This window comes from Prionailurus bengalensis, chromosome B2 (genome assembly GCF_016509475.1).
Source record: "Prionailurus bengalensis isolate Pbe53 chromosome B2, Fcat_Pben_1.1_paternal_pri, whole genome shotgun sequence".
Classification (NCBI taxonomy): Eukaryota; Metazoa; Chordata; class Mammalia; order Carnivora; family Felidae; genus Prionailurus; species Prionailurus bengalensis.
In genome coordinates, this window is record NC_057349.1 from 143,508,440 (window position 1) to 143,528,110 (window position 19,671).

The 19,671-nt window shown below is 42.7% G+C and overlaps 1 protein-coding gene across 1 annotated transcript in view; it reads left to right on the forward strand.

The window, feature by feature from the left end:
- FNDC1 (fibronectin type III domain containing 1) overlaps window positions 1-19,362 on the forward strand; it is a 107,953-nt gene extending 88,591 nt beyond the window's left edge. The window contains exons 17-23 of the mRNA XM_043592681.1: window positions 400-630; window positions 4,327-4,435; window positions 9,956-10,035; window positions 13,381-13,410; window positions 14,361-14,522; window positions 15,867-15,989; window positions 18,573-19,362. Coding sequence (XP_043448616.1) covers window positions 400-630; window positions 4,327-4,435; window positions 9,956-10,035; window positions 13,381-13,410; window positions 14,361-14,522; window positions 15,867-15,989; window positions 18,573-18,688 — 851 coding nt within the window. The 3' untranslated portion in view covers window positions 18,689-19,362. The remainder of the gene's footprint in view (window positions 1-399; window positions 631-4,326; window positions 4,436-9,955; window positions 10,036-13,380; window positions 13,411-14,360; window positions 14,523-15,866; window positions 15,990-18,572) is intronic.
- The last annotated feature ends 309 nt before the right edge of the window (window positions 19,363-19,671 follow it).

Here is a 19,671-nt window from a genome sequence, read left to right on the forward strand (position 1 = left end):
AGTCTAGGGAATGAATTGTGCTGAGAGAGTTCTAGAGCTCCAGTTAAGTGTCAGCTGGGCCCGATTCTGACCTTTCCAAATGTCTGGGCATACACATGGCAGAATGCTGCAGACGTATACTATGTTGAATTACAGTTTGGGGATCTTTCAAAATTACTTTGAAGACATAGTCATTGATGTTCATGGAGTAACAGGATCTTTTGAAACCACTAGATTGGAAGATAAAAACGCATGGATCCATTAAAGAGAGCTAAGCATGTGTTTCTGAGTTTAGCAGGTCTGGAGCCTCTGTCTCACCGAGAAAGACTGAATCGTGATGGCTCCATAGAGCAGACATTACGTTTCTGCCTCTAGGGGAAGCTTTCAACAATACAATTGGGTATCTCTTTTCTTTTCCAGCTCCTTATGTGACATACCTAAGTAAAGACCCATCAGCCCCATGCTCTCTGACTGATGCTCTGGATCACTTTCAAGTGGATAGCCTGGATGAACTCATTCCAAATGACATGAGGAAGAGTGATCTGCCCCCTCAACATGCCCCCCGCAACATCACTGTGGTCGCTATGGAAGGCTGCCACTCATTTGTCATTGTGGACTGGGATAAAGCCACCCCAGGAGATGTGATAACAGGTGTGTCCAAGGAAGATGCTCAGTGTTCCCATTGATCTGTAGGTGGAAAATACAGACTATAAGGGATGAATAAGTGATGGATAAGTGGATGGATGGATGGATGGAGGAATATATGGATGATGGATGGGCGGATTGGATGGATGAATGCAAATGCCTCCTTTTAAAAGGATGAAATAGGGGCGCCTGGGTGGCTCAGTCGGTTAAATGGCCGACTTCGGCTCAGGTCATGATCTCGCGGTCCGTGAGTTCGAGCCCCACGTGGGGCTCTGTGCTGATAGCTCAGAGCCTGGAGCCTGCTTCTGTTTTTGTGTCTCCCTCTCTCTCTGCCCCTCCCCCATTCACACTCTGTCGCTCTCTGTCTTTCAAATATGAATAAATGTTAAAAAAAAAATTAAAAAAAAAAGAAGGATGAAATATAGGCAAGAAGGAAAACTTGGGGGCGCCTGGGTGGCGCAGTCGGTTAAGCGTCCGACTTCAGCCAGGTCACGATCTCGCGGTCCGTGAGTTCGAGCCCCGCGTCGGGCTCTGGGCTGATGGCTCAGAGCCTGGAGCCTGTTTCTGATTCTGTGTCTCCCTCTCTCTCTGCCCCTCCCCCGTTCATGCTCTGTCTCTCTCTATCCCAAAAATAAATAAAAACGTTAAAAAAAAAAAAAAAAAAAAGAAGGAAAACTTGGTTGAGTAGTATGAAAAGCACTGGGTGGAAGTCTAGAGTCCTGAATCTTAGTCCCAGAATGGATTACAAGACCTTGAAATAGCTACTTAATCTCTTTGGACTTTAGTTTCTTCACATGCAAAATATGGTTATATCTCTAAATTCTATAACCCTGCAAATGGCCGAGGAGTCCACATAGCCATTTGTAAGATCAGATCTTGCAGTACACGTGATGAAAAACCTCCTAATGTGCACTGCCCCATGTGAGAGTCAACCTTGGGATCAAGACTCTGTCTCTGGACTTAATTCAGACACGATGCCTGTAGAATTGTAGAGGGCATGTTTCTGGACCACATACTCTTGTTAATATGAATCCCAAGCTGTCCAAATCTCCCTGGAGAATTCGGTGTCATCACGTCATCATATACCCTCCACCTAACCTGAAACCAAACCTCAGTGCCCTAATCACAGGTACTCATGCCCCTAGCATAAATAATGTAGGTGAGGTATTTATAGGGGCTTGGGCATTTCCAATATAAGGCTGTACCAATTGCTGCTATATTCATAACCATGGAACATTTTGGTGCATGACAGCCCTGCAATGTGCAGGAAAAGCAACAGACCTCAAAAGGCTAAAGGAAAAAATAGTTGGAGCTCTTTATCAGTAAATGAATCAAGCACCAGCCATCGTTACGTACAACGTCACTGTGAGCACACATGGCTTGCCGTCACTGTCATCAGAGGAGGAGGAACTCCTGTGGAGAGAGCAGCAGCCTTTCACAAGTTCTCCCACTATATTTGTTGAAGAAAGCAAAGAATGCATTCCTCCAGGGAACAGTGTGGAAAGGGCTTTGGAGCCCAGCACACCTGCTTCTGGTTCTGGTGTGCCCCTTGGTGAGCTGTGTGACTCTAATCCACTCTATTTATGTCACCAAAATAGCTCTTGTGAAAATAATCAGTCACAGGTAGCTTGCCTCTTAGATGCAGTCGATGCTGTTGCCCTTCTCCACCTCCTTGACTTGTGACCTGATTTTCTTAACCTCTGAGTCTCTCTCACAGGCTTGTCTGCTTTGCCCCAACAGTAAATATTGGAACTTCTCGAGATTTGGCCCCAAGTCCCCTTTCTTTTTTCCTCTAAGTTCTCTCCCTCCAGAATCTCACCCAGGAATGTGGTTTTAATTTATCTTGGAGATGAATCATTCATTGATAGCTCAAGGCTAGGCCTGCCTGTCCTCAAGCTTCAAACAGTAAAATCAAATAGGCACTTGATGTCATAACCAGGATGTTTCCAAAGCATCTCTGACTCAGCATATCCAAAATCAAACTCATGATCCTTCTGATACCCAGTCTGCTCATCTGTGTCTCCTATGTCAGAGAATGACCCCACTGCCCACCCCATTTCTGCAAACATGAAGCTTTGGGATTGTCTTCAAATCTTCTACAATTTCTCCACCATATTCAGTTCATCACTCAATCCTATCAGTTTTACCTTCCAGGCTTCTCTTGAACCCATCCATTTCTCTCCATTAACTACCGCATGAACCTGAGTAATCTGAGCGTTACCACCTCTCACCTGGATATGACAGTCGCTGGCTGGCTAGACCACCCGATCCACACCCCATACCTGATTCATTTTACTCTGCACCAGAGAGAGGCATCAAAGACAGTCTGGTTGTGTCTCCCTTTTGAATGAAAAGCAAAAACCTGTGTGACCTAAGGACACTGAGTATTTTCTCTCTTCTGTGCTTCTTCAGCTTCATCTTATGCTGTCCCCACCCCCATCACTCTGAGACTCCATCTCCTGCTGGTTCCTCTGTCTTCAACATCTTTCCTGGTCTTCCCTCTATCTGAGCCCCTCCCCCCACCTCCTACCCTGCACCTTGACTGCATCCCATCCTTCAGTGTTCAGCCCCATTTTCATGACCCCAGGGAGACTCTGCCTGCACACACCTCCAAATGCATGGACTGCCCCTTTGTGACTCTCATCACAACCATATAATTCTGCCTGTGTGTCTGGCTTGCTCCTCTTCGGGTTGAAATAAAACGAGTCACTGTTTTATCTCCAGCACGTAATATAGTATATGACAAATAGTAAGCACACAGTAAATATCTATTAAATGAATTAATGAATGTGAACTTGGACAAAATATTTAACCTCCGTTTAAGACTCTCTTTCTCTGGGGATAGCAATGCCTACATACTAGAATCAAGAGAATTAATCAAAAGAAAACTTGATTGAACGTGTTTAGAATAGTGTTTGGAACATAGGTGGTACCTGACAAATATTTTCTTCCTTTGTGTATGACATAAGAGACTCATGTAAAGGATGCACTGCGCTGTGGCATGAACTTCACTTGGCCTTCTGAGGCAGCCTTGAAGCCTTGGCAGATGTCATGGGCCCACTGGGATCCATTCATAGCACATAAGGCAGAAAGAACCACCTGACAGCTGTCACTAAACATCGAGGTCAAGGGCAGGCACAGATATTCAACAACTAGAAATCAAAGGAGATCCTTCACCAAATGGGTGAGGAGACCACTGTGAGTCTGGGGTCTTTCAGTCCCCCACACATACACGTGAACACGCACGTGTGTACACACACACGCAGAATTCACCATCAACAGTTTCTTTGTTTCACATGAAGGACAACTGCATATATCTCTGCCAGGAAATTCTCAAATACTCATGTAGGTCACTGATTTTTCTTCTGCTGCCTTTTTCTCTGTGCAGTCAAGGTTAGTCAAGGTGATTAGTCCTGACAAAATGAAGAAGGCCAGGAAATGTGGGAGATAAAGAGAAGGAAGGGAACCAGCAGTTGTGAAGAAGTATGTTTAATTTTGTTACCAATATCTGAATTCACCAGAAGGTACCAACATTATACCCCATCCAGATGCAGCATGCAGCTCTCTCTCATTCTTGAACTTTTCCCACAGAAGGGAATGCCGCTGTGCTGTTGCCTCTTCCTTGTCCTCTTCCAGGGGCATACCTCATGGGTGATGTGGTTCATTGATGCTCAGTGGGTTCTTCCTTATCTCCACTTGCAGGTTACTTGGTTTACAGTGCATCCTATGAAGACTTCATTAGGAACAAGTGGTCTACTCAAGCTTCTTCGGTAACTCATTTGCCCATTGAGAACTTGAAGCCAAATACAAGGTATGATGTGTTCATCATTAAAAAGAAACAGAGAGAGGGGTGCCTGAGTGGCTCAGTCAGTTAAGTGTCTGATTCTTGATTTTGGCTCAGGTCGTGATCTCATGGTCATGAGATGGAGCCCCTCATTGAGCTCTGCACTGAGCATGGAGCCTACTTAAGATTCTCTCTTTCTCTCCCCCTCTTCCCTTCCTTAGCTTGCATAGGCTCTCTCTCTCTCAAAAAAAATTTTTTTTAAAGAGAGAGAGAGAGACCTGTGTGTGTGGTCACAGATATCCTCAGGTTGAAAATGAAAAGATCGATGAATGGGTTTTATGATTTCTGTTGCAGTCTCTATTTACTCCTCATAGAGTTTCCAGGGATGCCCACTGTATGTCATGTATTTTCTTAGAAGAAATTATTCTATTGTGATTGTTAGTCTATCATGTTTCTGTTTTATTACCAGTTTTCCAGAGACTAGACACTACTTACCCTTGGGGAAAGAAAGGTGGCTCTGTGTGTTGAAGGGGAATGGATCCATATGCAGTCAATCATGCGGTGGCTTTAGGCAGCACAGCCTTCATATGTGACATCAATGGGGCAGCAATTACTAAACATATTAGTTAACTGGTACTCAGACTCTGTGATGTAGAAGATCGGACCATTTAGAAAGATGCATTTTACACATTAATAAAGGTTACAAGTGCATCTTCTGAAACTGGACAGTGACTGGTTGGCCAGAGGGCCATCCGGGAACCAGAGTTTCTGGCTCTCAGTATGAGAGCTACAAAACTTATTCCCAAGGCAACAAGAGGGTGAGTGTGCATTTCCTCTTTTATACTATCTGGTTTTGATAGTAATGATCATCAGAAAAGCTTTTCTGGTGGATGAAAATGGACAAAGCACCAAGAACATGATGGTCAAGTATGGTGTGTATGTAAACCAGCTCTCTGGGGAGAAAAATCCCTGATTGATGGTGTTTACCAATTTCTGTAGTGTGAATACTCCTGCCATGGCCAATTACAGGCTACCAGTGGGCCTGCATGATTCTTGAATATTTAATGATTGGCTTTCTCAAGCCCATACAAATGACTCCAGCACATCAATGTCACATCAAGCCCTATATTTATGGTGCAAAGAGCTCTAAATGACATGTCTGTGGACCTGAGGTCTCTCATTTTCTGTACAATCAGAGGAACACAGAGAAGGTTGAAACAAAATACTTTTCTTAAACAGAAATGTGCCAAAGGGCTAGAAACTAGGCAATAGCCATGGGTACTGAGACACTTGTGAACTAGCTGAGAACCTTCTTCGGGGGCTTGGAACTGCCATGTGGACTTACCTGAGTTAAGTGTTCACAAACTATTATGGGCTTCAGGATTTGAATAAAAAGCAAGGAGCAAAGCAGGAACCAGAGAAAAGCACTTTTCTTTATTTTTCCCTAGTAATTATGAAAAACTGATTAATTAAAGCAAACAAAAACAACAAATTTAAGACAATGGAGTCAATATCCAATTTTTGTGTTTGTGTGAGTGACAGTGCTTTTCCAGAACAGTCTCAGTGTCACAAGGCTGAAAGAGGTGTGAGAGAGGTTCTTCCTCATAGCTTCTGTGGTAGAACTTGAATCCCAGTCTCCTGAATCCCCACCCCATGGCCAATGTTCTTTCTACAACTTTTGCTGCTAGGCTGATCTTGAGTTTTGGATAATGTCAGGAGATGGTTATGCAGGAGGAAGGTATATTCATTCTTCCAACAGGTCTGCATGAGGGCTCATGATTCCTTAAATATGTACTTAGTATTTTCTCTGTGCCAGGCACCAGACTATGCACTGAGAAAGGGGGTGGGATCGGTTGGGGGTCGAGGGGGTGGATTAGGGTGGGGGAGGCAGACTGTAAACTACACCGTGGCCTTGTCTTCATGGAGCTCACAGTTCTTCAGCAATAATATAAATAATAAAATTTCACGAGTCAGTGTCCTGAGGCAGAGTATAATAGGGGACTTTTTTCCTGAACTTGTGGGGGGGGGCAGTCAAGTGGGCTTCCTTGGGGTAGTAGTAAGCAGCAGTTAATCTGGAGAATGTGGATGGGGCGAGGCCAGGCAGAAAGGACATCCAAAAGCATGGTATGTTCTAGAAAGGAAAGGAGGCCAGTGTGGTGGCAGAGGAGGAAGAGAGGAGGCTGGACAGGCTGGTCCCAGAGGGTCTTGGGAGTCCCTTGAGGCTCCTGTTTTACCCCCACCCACAGTCAGTGCCCTGATGGACAGGCTGGAAATAGCAGCTGCTACTGTAGCCTTCTCTCTAGGATGCCTGCTCAATTCTTCCTTCCTTCCTTCCTTCCTTCCTTCCTTCCTTCCTTCCTTCCTCCTCTTCCTCCTCCTCCTCTTCCTCCTCCTCCTCCTCCTCCTCCTTTCTCCTCCTCCTCCTCTTCTTCTTCTCCTTCCTCCCCTCCTCTCCCTCCTCCTCCTTTTCTTCTTCTTCTTCTTCTTCTTCTTCTTCTTAAGTTTATGTATTTATTTATAGAGAGAGCACACAAGCAGGGGAGAGGCAGGGTAGGGGAGAGAATCTCAAGCAGGATCCACAGTGTCAACACAGAGCCCAACATGGGGCTTGAACCTACAAATCGTGAAGTCATGACCTGAGCTGAGACCAAGAGTTGGACATTTAACCAACTGAGCCACCCAGGCACCCCTATTCCTTCTTCTGATGGAGAGTGCTGGCCAAGGCACAGAGCACACATGGCTCCTCTACACAGATTTCCTCAAAACCCCCGTGAACAGCCTGATGTAGGGACGCCCATCTTCTCCCTGTGTTACAAAATGTCTCTGGTGGATCCAAATTAGTGGTCCTCGTCTTTATTCCATGGAGGCTGCATGTCCCTGTTGTCAGCACTATCCTCAGGGCTTCTCCAGATCCCACCTGAGTCCCTGTGGGAGACATAGGAAGTCCCCTCTAGACGAGCCACTGTGTAAATAACTAAGCTTTGGTTGTTTATAACTGAATCTTGTACTTGAATTTACATGGACATTGCACACCTTGTTCACCCATCTTGGTCCCAGATCACTTTCTAGAGTCTGCATGTTTCATTTATACTTAAAGCACAAAGACTTAGGCTGGGGAGCTATTCAAAAGAAGGTGCCAAGAACTTATATAAGAAGGCAAAGTTGGATTGCTCTTGTTACTTGGGTGAGTCAGAGACTATTCAGTGTTTGAAATATATATATTTTAGTTTCTAGAAGAAGTTTAATGTGGTTTTGAAAGTAGGAACCTTACTTTTTTTTTCATAATTTCATGTTTTTCAGCTTAGTGTATTTAAATTTGCTTTGACACATTAGGTGAGGTTCAAATGGAAATATGTCCTTGGAATTGGGCCGTGAGGGCTTTGTTGGAGGACAGAGTAACTGCGTGGACAGAGAAGGTGGATGAGGGGAGCACTTAGGTTTCAGTGGTGAGACAGAATTGATACAGTGACGCAATCGGACGAGTCTGGCATCCTGTGCCATCTCCACAATTGTAGAGCTGTGCTTCCCTCAGTGGACCCTGGGGACTGGTATCAGGACCACTGCAGCGATGGCTTAAGAAATATTCAGCAGAAATGTCTCATGGAGCCTCTGAGTATGTGTCATTCCTTAGGTTTTGATTTCCCTTTTTAAGGAAAGAAAGTATCTGTAAGTTTGACCAGTATCATTGACGTATGCCAAACCCACTGCCTGCAGAATTTTGCCTTAAATAACTCCATAACCACTGAATAAAAGTATGCATAATTGGGAAAACACAGACTGCTGAGTGAATTGAGATTTGGAAACTCATATGTTCTTAATTGTGCATATCTTTTTTTTAAATGAAATTTAAAAAGGATTCTCTTCTAAATGAGATGTGAGTGACTTTCTTGAAAGGCTTAAAAGAAGACCAGATTTCCCAAATGAGCTTTTCTTTTCTGTTTAATCAAGCCCAATGTCAAATATCTCTGTGTAACTGTGAGGCCCAAGACTCCCTTGGTGATCTCAGAAGGTCCGAGGGCTTGGCACTGGGACAGTGATGTAACAGAAGTATGAATTTGCAATCTGAATAAATAATTCACTTCTTGAAAATTTAGCACACTTTAATTAATGCATATAACCTGTGTGCCACGACTGACCATAGGCAAAGGCTTGTTATGAACTCTCGGAAACGGCAGAACCACCACTTACAGGGGTCTCTTACTTCCTTCTTCACCTGTAAGTAGCTGAGGACCACAGGAGCACAGGTAGTGTCTGGTGTTCCAGAGGTAGAGAAGCCATGAAGATTAACAGTAGATTTAGTGGGTCACAGTTGTGGTGTTGGGCTCCGGTAGTTTGTAACCACCACTTCTTGTCCTGCAGCTCCTAAGAGCACAAACCAAGATGTCTAGGGACTCCCAACCTGCTTGGCCTGTCAGTCTCCCGCTAGATGAACAAGCCCATTCTCTGTTCCAAGACAAAGATTAATCCACAGCAGAACCTCTCCAGGCCTCTTCCCCTTCTTGGACTTGCTTCTCTTTCCTTGAGGCACAGAAGTTTGAAACTCAGTGACTTTTAAAGCTCCAGAGCCAACCATAGTACTTGTCCATGCCCAAAACATCATTGTCAGGTTAGTTCCATTGAGGAGGCCAACCTCGGGACTGGCTGACTTCTCCCTGCCCACAGTGAGTTGCATCATTACTGGGTCAAACATCCTGCTTTTCCACAGAGTCCAGTGATAAGAATTAGGTTACATTTGAATTCTGCTCTGTAAATGTCTTGCTGCTCTAGCTTCTCCTTCTCAAGCCGTGGAACCCAAGTGGGGCAAGAGCAGGGCGAGAGGGGTGTCCATCCAGGGATGAGCCTGTGTGGGGCCATGTAGCCTTGATGCCTTAAGGAACACACTCCCTAAGTGGCTTATTTGCCCGATTTGCTCCTTCTGTTGCCATCAGCTACATTAGTCTATGCTGTTAATTGTATTATTTTGAAAAGTTACTAGAAAATGAGAAAGTTCAGGAAAAATATGAATATCAGCGATGTATTAAGTAACACTCCAGGGCGCTAGGTGGCTTGGTTGGTTAAGCGTCTGACTCTTGGTTTCAGCTTAGGCCACGATTTCACAGTTTGTGAATTTGAGCCCCATGTCAGGCTCTGTGCTGACAGTGTGGAGCCTGCTTGGAATTCTGTCTCCCTCTCTCTCTCTCTCTCTCTCTCTCTGCCCCTCTCTTACTTGCTCTCTCTCTCTCTCTCTCAAAATAAATAAATAAACTTAAAAAAAATACTCAGGACATCTGGGTGGCTCAGTTGGTTAAGCGTCCAACTCTTGATTTTGGCTCAGATCATGATCTCATGGTTGTGGGATTGAACCCCACAGAGGTCTCCACGCTGAGCTGTCTCTCTCCCTCTCTCTGTACCTCCCCCTGCTCTCTCTCTCTCTCTCTTTCTCAAAAAGAAAAAAAAATTACAGTCAAGCCCTTCCACAGAGCAAATGCTTAATAGTTGGGGAATCTGTCTTATTACACAGAAATTAAAGAAGCTTCTCTTTCAAAAAATGTTTTCTTCCAACTTCAGGTATTATTTTAAAGTTCAAGCCAAAAATCCACATGGCTACGGACCCATCAGCCCTTCGGTCTCATTTGTTACAGAATCAGGTAACAGCAACTTCATATTCTCATTCTTCTCCTTTTCTCAAAGACAAATCACTTGGAATCATGACTACAATGGAATAAAAACTGAAGAAGTACAATCTTTTCTATTTAATGAGTTCATATTGGATATCACTTCATAAAATAAACATCGTTTTCTTTCTGCTGTGCTAAAATCTGGATAATAAAATTAAGAGTAATCGTCATTGGGAACTGCCTGGAAAGTGGAAAGGTCAAATTCCAATGAAAGGGAAAAAATCTAGTTTTCAACCATGTGGGAAAGATAAGTTTGAATCTCCCTGTAGAAGATTTAGTTACAGAGCTAATTTTTTTTTTTATTACAAACAGCTGAAGAGCATCGATGTCATGTGGCCAGAGAGGCGGTTGCTTCTTCCAATTAGTCAGGTCTTCAAGATGCTTCTTTTGCCAGGAGACAAAGATGTCTTTACTTCATACGGAGAGTTTAATTAGAATAGCAGCCAGTCTTACAAGCAGTGTCACTCAGAGGATGTCTGTGCACAGGGGCATGCTGGTGTACAGAGCTCTCTGGCCCTCCCATAAGGTGTTCTTGTGGTCATGGTCCACAGCAGTGTGCACAAACTGGCCACAGCCACAGTCCTGGGTTAGCAGCCTTTCCACATGGGAAACTATGCTGGGAGCTGTTACCTATGACTCCGAACGAACCAGGTCACCTTCAGAAGCCCGTGTGAACCGGCTGTGCGCTAAAATTGCTCTGGCTTCTCTTTGGTTAGATTATTTCCCACACGTAGTTTGATCCCAGGACATTTGTCATTGGAAGCTATTTTTAAGCGTGATGATTTGAAATCTGCATCACAGTAAGTAGAAAAGATAAAATCTTTCATGGGAATATGCTTCATACTAGAAATGCTGGCAAAGGACCTCAAAAGCGTTTTTACTAATTTCATTTAAGAAGTGTGTTCCTCATTAATAATTAAGAAAGAGAGAAAATCATTTCCAAGGGTTAATTTGGTAAAGAAGGGAACATGTCTAGTTCATGGCTACATTTCCTAAAAAGAGAGTGGACCTTTGGTGATGATCAGAATTAACATGATAAAAGTGTATAGAAAAAAATAATTCAAATCTAGAAAGCTATCAAGAAATTCTGGCCCCAAGTCTGAGAACAGAAATGTAATTTCTGAGACTGCCATACAGTTTGAAAGAGATAGCTCTCTGCTACTCCCCCTCCTAAGAAAAGTCCTGCCGTGCCCCCACCCTAACCGTTGTGGCTTCCAAAGAGTGAGCGTTGGCCCCCCCACACCTCTGAAGAAGACTGTCTTTTACAGTCAGCTCCGAGGAGATCCTTACGTATGTCATTTGACAATTTGATAATTACTTGCAATTTGACAATTATTTGCCCTGGGCATCTTTGCTTGTTCAGTGAGTTTGTTCAAGCTTCTCCTTCCCTTTGCACGGCCCCGCTGAAAGTGGTTACTTGACAACAGGAACATTGTCAAGTAATTGAATTCTGGCACTTGCCAAACATAAAAATCCATGAAGCAAACGTGTACGTGTAATGTAGGCTGCACCACAGGGGTAAGCTTTGGTTGTTGTTTGTGTTGTGCTGTTGTTCCATATGTTCCCCTCCACCCTGCCCTGGAGTATTTGACATTTTTTTCAGCAGACTGTTGAAACTTAAGAGCAGGAGAGCAAAACAGGCATTCACACTTACAGCTAATGGTAGGTCCCTGTTCTGTGAGAGTGAATGAAAGATCTGTACAAAGGGGTAGCTCAAGGGAGATTTGGGTAATGGAAATATTCTTTATCCTGCTTGTGAGGGTTCCAAGAACAAATGCATGTGTTGAAACTCACAGGATATTTCCCTGAAAGAGCAATTTTTCTTTATAATCATAAAAAAAAAAAAAAGAATGGCCCATGTTTACCTAGCCCATGGCATTTTATAAAAATGAACTATTCCTTTTAAGTAACTCTTTTTTAAGGTTTATTTGTGTTTATTTGAGAGAGAGAGAGAGACCACGTGCATGCATGCTCGCACAAGTGGGGAGAGGCAGAGAGAGGGGGAGACACAGAATCTGAACCAGGCTCCAGACTCTGAGCTGTAAGAGCAGAGCCCAACATGGGGCTCGAACTTGCGAACCGGAAGCGCATGACCTGAGCCAAAGTTGGACCCTTAACCGACTGAACCACCCAGGCACCACAAAAATGAATTTTTTCTAAAGCAGCATTCCTTAAAAAGCTAGTTCCGTATTTTCTTAAGTGGCATTTTTTGGGCTAAGATACAGAGATTTTAAGTACCACTTTGTTGAGGTGCAAGTGGCATACAGTAAGCCGCACACACACACGGTGTACAACTCAGTAGCTTTTAAAGTGTTTACCCCCTTGAAGCCATCACCACAATCACGCTAGTGAATATCACTGTCACCCCAACGTGCTCACTGCTGCTGTGCAACCCAGCTCCCCTGCCCCCACCATGCGCCCATCTTCTCCCCTGTTTCCAGGCAACCACTCCTCTGCTTTCCGTCTCTCTAGATTATTTACACTTTCTAGAATTGTATACAAATGAAATCATACAGTGTGAACTCTTTTGTCTGGCTTCTTTCACTCAGCAAAATCATTTTGAGATCCATCCATCCATATTGTATATATCAATAGTTTATTCTCTTTTATTACTTAGCAATATTCCATCATATGGCTGTGCCATAACTTACCCGTTCACTGTTCATAGACATTTGAGTTGGCTTCTACTTTCTGGCTATTACAAACACAACTGCTATGAACTTTCATGTACAAGTGTTTGCATGGACAAGTGCAAAGTGTTTGCATGGACAAGTGCAAAGTGTTTGCATGGACAAGTATTTGCATGGACATGTCTCTTGGATAAATACTAAAGAATGGGGTGGATAGATCATATAGTAGGTATATGTTTACCTTTTTAAGAAACCAAACTTTTTTGTCAAGATAGACACATCTTTTAAAAATGACAAATATTGAATTCTTTTGTAGTACCCGAATCAAAGTCTTAACTATATTGTCCCACAACTTCTATATAAATAATAAGGCAATTTAATTAGAAAAGAATATAGGTGGTGGGCAGGGAGGAAGGGACTTGTTGGGATGAGCACTGGGTTTTGTATGGAAACCAATTTGACAATAAATCATATTTAATATATAAAAAAAGAAAAAGAATATTTCTCAGAAGGAAATGCTTAGAAAATAAAAACTAAGGAAAACATTGGCATCTCTCAAATAAAATATATTGTATCTATTCCAGGGAGTTCTTCAGTTAGCACTCTCAGTTACAATAAACATTTCAACAATTGCATGGTTGTGAAATATGATAGTGAAGTCAATTATTTTTTTTTCACTCTACAGACAATCCTCTGCTTGTTGTGAGGCCACCCGGTAAGTTTCTCTTCTTGACGTAAATAATAAACTTAACATTCTAGAAATCATGTTGAATACTGAATATGAGATTGCTATGATTACTCACAAGTAGAAATGCTAGACCATTTTTGCATTTTTTTAATGTATTTTTGAGAGAGACGGTGTGAGTGGAAGAGGGGCACTCTCCAAGCTGTCAGCACAGAGCTGGACATAGTGCTCGAACCCAGGAACCGTGAGATCATGACCTGAGCTGAAGTCGGAAGCTTAATCCCCTGAGCCACCCAGGCTCCCTGACCATTTTTGCATTTTTATGATTTTTGATAACTTCTGTGGTTTCCTTGTACTCTTCATCCTGATCTAGGGAAAAGAATGATCTGAGAATTTTTTTTTATAGGACCCTAGCAGCTAACGTCTATAAAAGAAAACCATTATGGAGTGGCCAATATCAATGAAATAGATAACTATATTTATATTCCCTTTCAATATTTTAAATTGCTGAAAAGAGAGAAAAATGGATTAAGTGTACAACGCATCTTTTACTTGGTGTTTCAAACCAGCTGTGAAAGCCCTATTGCTCAAGTTCAAGACAGGTCTTATGAGTGACAGGAACAGTAGGAGCCTATGCTGAGGGACTTTCGGAGTGGAGAGGTAGGATGGCATGTCCCAAAAGATCAAATATGCCATTATATCTTATTTGCCTTGAGGCTTAAAGGCCTTTTCTTACTTCAAGAATCCCTTATAGAAATGCAAATACAGTACTTGAAATATGTTCAGGTAAGAGGAACTCTTCAATTGTACTTCAGTGCCAAGAAAGAAGGGGAACGAGGAAAAGGGTGCCCACTGAGGAGGTGAGAAAAGCCCTGAGAGGAGGGGAAAGGCCAGTGAACAAGCCAGATTTTCTGATACTTTGTGTGACAATAAATGTTGTGGAGTGCCATGACTTAGAGATTATGTTTTGTATTATCAAGGTGGTGAGCCCATCTGGATCCCATTTGCTTTCAAACATGACCCCAGCTACACGGACTGCCACGGCCGGCAGTATGTGAAGCGGACGTGGTATAGAAAATTTGTGGGAGTTGTTCTTTGTAATTCACTGCGGTATAAGATCTACCTCAGTGACAACCTGAAAGGTAGGTCTTTGAGAATGGTGTGGTGTGGGAAGGTATGGAAATGGAAATTTTTTATTTTACCAGGTACTAAATTGACATAGCAGGTGCATCAGAATGTATTTGAAGTGTGGACCCATTATATCTCACTCTGGCTCAACACAATTTGGATATTTAGGCTCTATTTTGGAGTTACTCATTTTTGCTTTCTGTATTTTTTAAATCCACTGCATTTTAGAAATGAGGTCCAAAATTCTGGTAGATATATGAAGTCCAATTTTCTTTGCCATTAATTCAATAATAATAGGTGTGAGCATAAGCCAGAAGTATTGAAGAACAGTTCTGCCCACTCTAGTCCTTGCCATTGCCACACCGTTGTGAAGAAAAACTGTAGACGGTGAAGCATACATCAGAAGTATTATTTTTTCTGTGTCTGAATAAAAATTGCATTGTTTTCATTATGGTAAGGCATTAAAACAAAGAATTTCATGAGTATCTTGAGCTGCTATTTCAAAATGCCATTTCTACCCAGCTGGCTTTGACTCATCCACCTATACAAATTTGGGTTTTTTTTATTTTAAAACTTGCACACCTTTAAGATTTTACTACATACATTTTTAAAACATTTATTCAGCTGCTATAGATTTTTTTCATAGGTCATTTTGTTTTTGTTTTTGTTTTTCATGCTAGTGGTGATCATTTAAAGACAATGTCAAAACAAAGTCTTCCCTAACATTCTCCACTCTGGCAGTTTCTCAGTGTGTGTACCTCTCCTAACAGCCACTGTCTATTTGTTTATCTGTGCTTTTTCTTTTCTCACCCACCATTGTGCTTTCCGTGTCCTGCATCAGAGTTCCCGGGAGAGATTACAGAGCCACTCCAGTATCCCAGGGTTGACTGAAACAACTGCCCTACTGTGCAGCTGTGGTTCAGTACCACGGACAGCATCTTATGACTCACACACACACACACACACCCTACTTCTAGTTATGTATGAAAATAGGTTCTATTTTTCACAGATCTTCATGCCTTTTGTAATTATCTCATAATATATTCTCTATCACAGTTTCATCTATTCCTTTTTTTAAAGAACCAAGGAGTAAAAAGCCCTACCAGTTAAAAGCTGAAACTGCCTATTATATTAATAGTTTCCATTTAGTGAGGACTTGTTAAGTATTTAGCATACACAAGCTTGCTGAATCCTTACAACACTTATGAGGTTGGTGCCATTATAATTTTTCCAATGTGGAAAGTATGACACACAGAATTTAAGTACCCAGTTCAAATGGTCTCCAAAGCTTGTGTGAACTCTCAAACCAGCTGTACATTTTTTGACCAGTCACTGACCCATTGTATTCCCTCATGCAGATACATTCTACAACATTGGGGACAGCTGGGGAAGAGGTGAAGACCACTGCCAGTTTGTGGATTCACACCTTGATGGAAGAACAGGGCCTCAGTCCTACGTAGAAGCTCTCCCCACCATTCAAGGTAATTAGAACAAAGGCCTGATTACACCACCCCGGGGGATGGGAGAGGAAGGCTAATGTAAGGAGAAAATCACCAGAACCCTCCTTTTTGTTTGCCATTTAAAGACAGGTGTTGGTAACATTTTGGATCATAAAAATAAGGAATCAACAAAATACTCCAACCATGTGCTAGAATTGGGGTGAACTTAGGAAAGGCAGGGATACCAAGGAATATAAGACCTTGTCCCTACTCTCAGAAAAATCACTTCCCTGCTCTGTAACTGGGAAAGGTAAACAAATAGTGAAAGGTAACTAATTTAAGGAACAACTTAAAATACAGATAATGACAAGAGTTACATCACATAATTGTCCTATTGTCAGGTAATTGTGCAGATTATAGTCTGCACAATAGAGAAGCAGGCCACTTGAAGCTATCAGGGAAGAAGAGCCAGAGTCTGAGCTGGGTCATAAGAAGACCTAGACATGCAGAGATTGGAGAATCTTCCAGGCAGAGGATGGCACAAACAAGGGTACAAAGGAGGAAAGAGTCAATGAACATGCAAACCAACCATAGCTTATCATACACTTCAGAAGATAGTGTATCAACTATTTCATTAGGCATTATAGAGTGAGAACAAAGTATATCACTCTTAAAGGTTAACAACTTGTAATACACTACCAACTCCCTCAACTGCCAAAAAAGTAAACAGAACAACTGAATGAGGTACAGCACTGTTTCCATTATGCCCTTAACTCTTAGTGATCTAGCATTTTCAAGACATGACATGTTCCAGCAACATGTTTTAGTTTACAAAAAAGGATACAATACGCTGGGATGCAAATTGCCCATTTTTAAAGAGTTAAGATAGAGTAAAATACACACAACAGTAAAATAAGTGATTAGAGTTCTCCTAAGAAACAGAACCAGAAAGAAAGAGAGAAACAGAAAGAGAGACAGAGAGAGATTGAGGGAGAGGTGTCTTAAGGAGTTGGCTCATATGATTGTACAGGCTGGCAAGTCCAAAATCTGCAGACTAGGCTGGAGACCCAAGGAAGAGTACGTGTGGCAGTTTGAGTCTGAAGGCAGTCTGCTGGCAGAATACCCACCTTTTCAGGGGAGGTTAATCTTTTCCTAGTAGGGCCTTCAATTGATTGGATGAGGCCCACCCACATTCTAGAATAACCTGCTTTACTCAAAGTCTGATGATTTGAATGTTAATCTCATCTAAAAATGTTTTTACAGAAACATCTAGAATATTTGACCAAATATCTGGGTACCATGGCCTTGCCCAACTGACATAAAATTAACCATCACAGTCAGTATATAAAATATATCACATTTCTTTATTTTTTCAGACTCTTGCATTGCCCCAGGGTTACTATGCATTATTTATAGTTCACTGTGTTTCTGCGACTGTGGCCATGGTTTTGGTTCTGAATAGAGGTGCTGCTTACTTAGTATGCTCACTGGTAGAATGGCGGGTAACCTTTCAGCTGGCAAGAATGAACAGGGCCAAAGGAGAGTTGTCACAAACGCTTTTGAGCAGGTTGGGGCCTCACTTTAACTTTATGGGAGAACTGCTCAGAAATGCTATAGTATTCTTTCCTTGGAGAGATTCACTGGAAAGATCTAAAAGCCTACCCCAGATTCCAAGAATTAAACCTGGAAGCTTGAGGTTCCAGGCAAGTCAGGAGGCCCGAAATTCTGTGAGGACAGGTGAGAATCTTGCTGAGAGTTGCAAGACTCAGAGAAACATTCTCTCTCTCTCTCTCTCAAAATAAATAAATAAACTTAAAAAAAAAATAGGGGTGCCTGGTGGCTCAGTCAGTTAAATGTCCAACTCTTGGTTTTGGCTCAGGTCATGATCTCATGGTTTGTGGGATCGAGCCACATGTCAGGCTCTGCGCTGACACTGTGGAGCCTACTTGAGATTCTCTGTCTCTCTCGTTCTCTGCCCCTCCCCCACTCATGAATGTCTCTCAAAATAAATAAATACACTTAATAAAAAAGACTCAGAGAAGCATTTTACTGACTAGGGTACCGACCAGCTTATTATAAAAGTGTACAGTGGGTGGGAGCAGACAGGTGGAAGAGACACATAAGGCACAGTGTGGGGAAAGGACACAGAGTGTAAACACCCTCTCTGGGAGTGCCCTCCTCCCAGCATCTGAACCTGTTCACCAGCCCAGAGCTTTCAGAACATCGTGCTTTTGTGTTTTTGTGGAGGCTTCCTTACATAGGCATGATTTAAGAAATCACTGGCCCTTCATGATTGAACTCAATGTCCAGCCCCTGTCCCCTCCTCAGAGGCCAGGAGGTGGGACCAAAAGTCACACTCTCTAATCACATGGTTGTCCTCTCTGGTGACTAGCCCCGCCCATAGATGTTTTCTGAAAGTAATCTCATTAGCATAATCTCAGGAGTGGTCCAAGGCATTTGTTATGAATGTCCAGATACCTTAACCACTCTTATCACTTAGGGAATCCAAGAGTTTTAGGAGCTGTGTGCCAGGAACAGGGATAAAGACCAAGTATATAATTCTTATTATAAATCACAATATCACAGATGCACTTTGTTTCCCTCTCTTTCCTTTTACCCTTTTAGGCTACTATCGCCAGTATCGCCAGGAGCCAGTCAGCTTCGGCAACATTGGTTTTGGAACCCCCTACTACTATGTGGGCTGGTATGAGTGTGGGGTCTCCATTCCAGGGAAGTGGTAACCATGGGATGATCATGCTGAAACTTGCCCCGTCCGGCCCCCCTGGGCTAACTTGCACTAGGGGCTGAGAGCAGGAACAGACAGAGAGCGTTCCAAGCCCCACCGACCCTGGGTGCCAGCAAGGCCACATGGTGGACAGCGGACATTTCAGGTGTCTTCAGTCTGGAACTCAGTCCTCCTCTTTGGCCTGGACTACACACAGTTCAATGTTGCTGTTAACTTTGCTTCTCCACATGGTTTCCTTGTAATAGCACATCCCAGAGGAACACGCAACTACAGTAGGAGATGCCCACTGATTGAGTACAGTTTTCACACTTTTTAGGCACAAAATTCAGACATGTCGTCTCCAGGGAACAGCATAAATAAACATGAGCTTGCTTCAGGGACTGCTACATGCTTTCTTTTCTCTCATTGGACTCTTCCAGAATTAGTCAAATTTAAGTTTCATATCACTCTCTATGCAGTAGAACTGAATTACTAAAAACACCACCAAAAGAAATATATCCTACTTCAGATTTATTCCATGGACTTACCCACTACTAGATCAAATGTACCAAATCATATTTGTAAATTCTCAATTTTGGTATATATATATATGTATATATGCATATACCTATCCTCACTTGTCTGCAAGAACACCGATTAAAGTTGCTAAATTTGTACTTGTTCACTAGATAAATGTGTGTGGGACTTTTTGGAGCAAAGGTACTGTTTACTAACATCTTTTGGAAGTATCCACAGAATCCACAGTATCCACAGAATCTGTATACTACGTAACGTGAACAATGGAAGTGCATGCCGCTAGACTGTGGGAGTGACGGGGATACTGCAGTGTTAGCAGTGACCTAGTCACAGACCGAGTGCTTTCTACCTAAGGAGACAGACAATCTTTCGAGACCCGGGTGAAAACTACTAGTCGCCTCTCTGGGGACATATCCCGTATGTTTTCAGAATAACTGGGGACACCTGGGTGGCTCAGTCAGT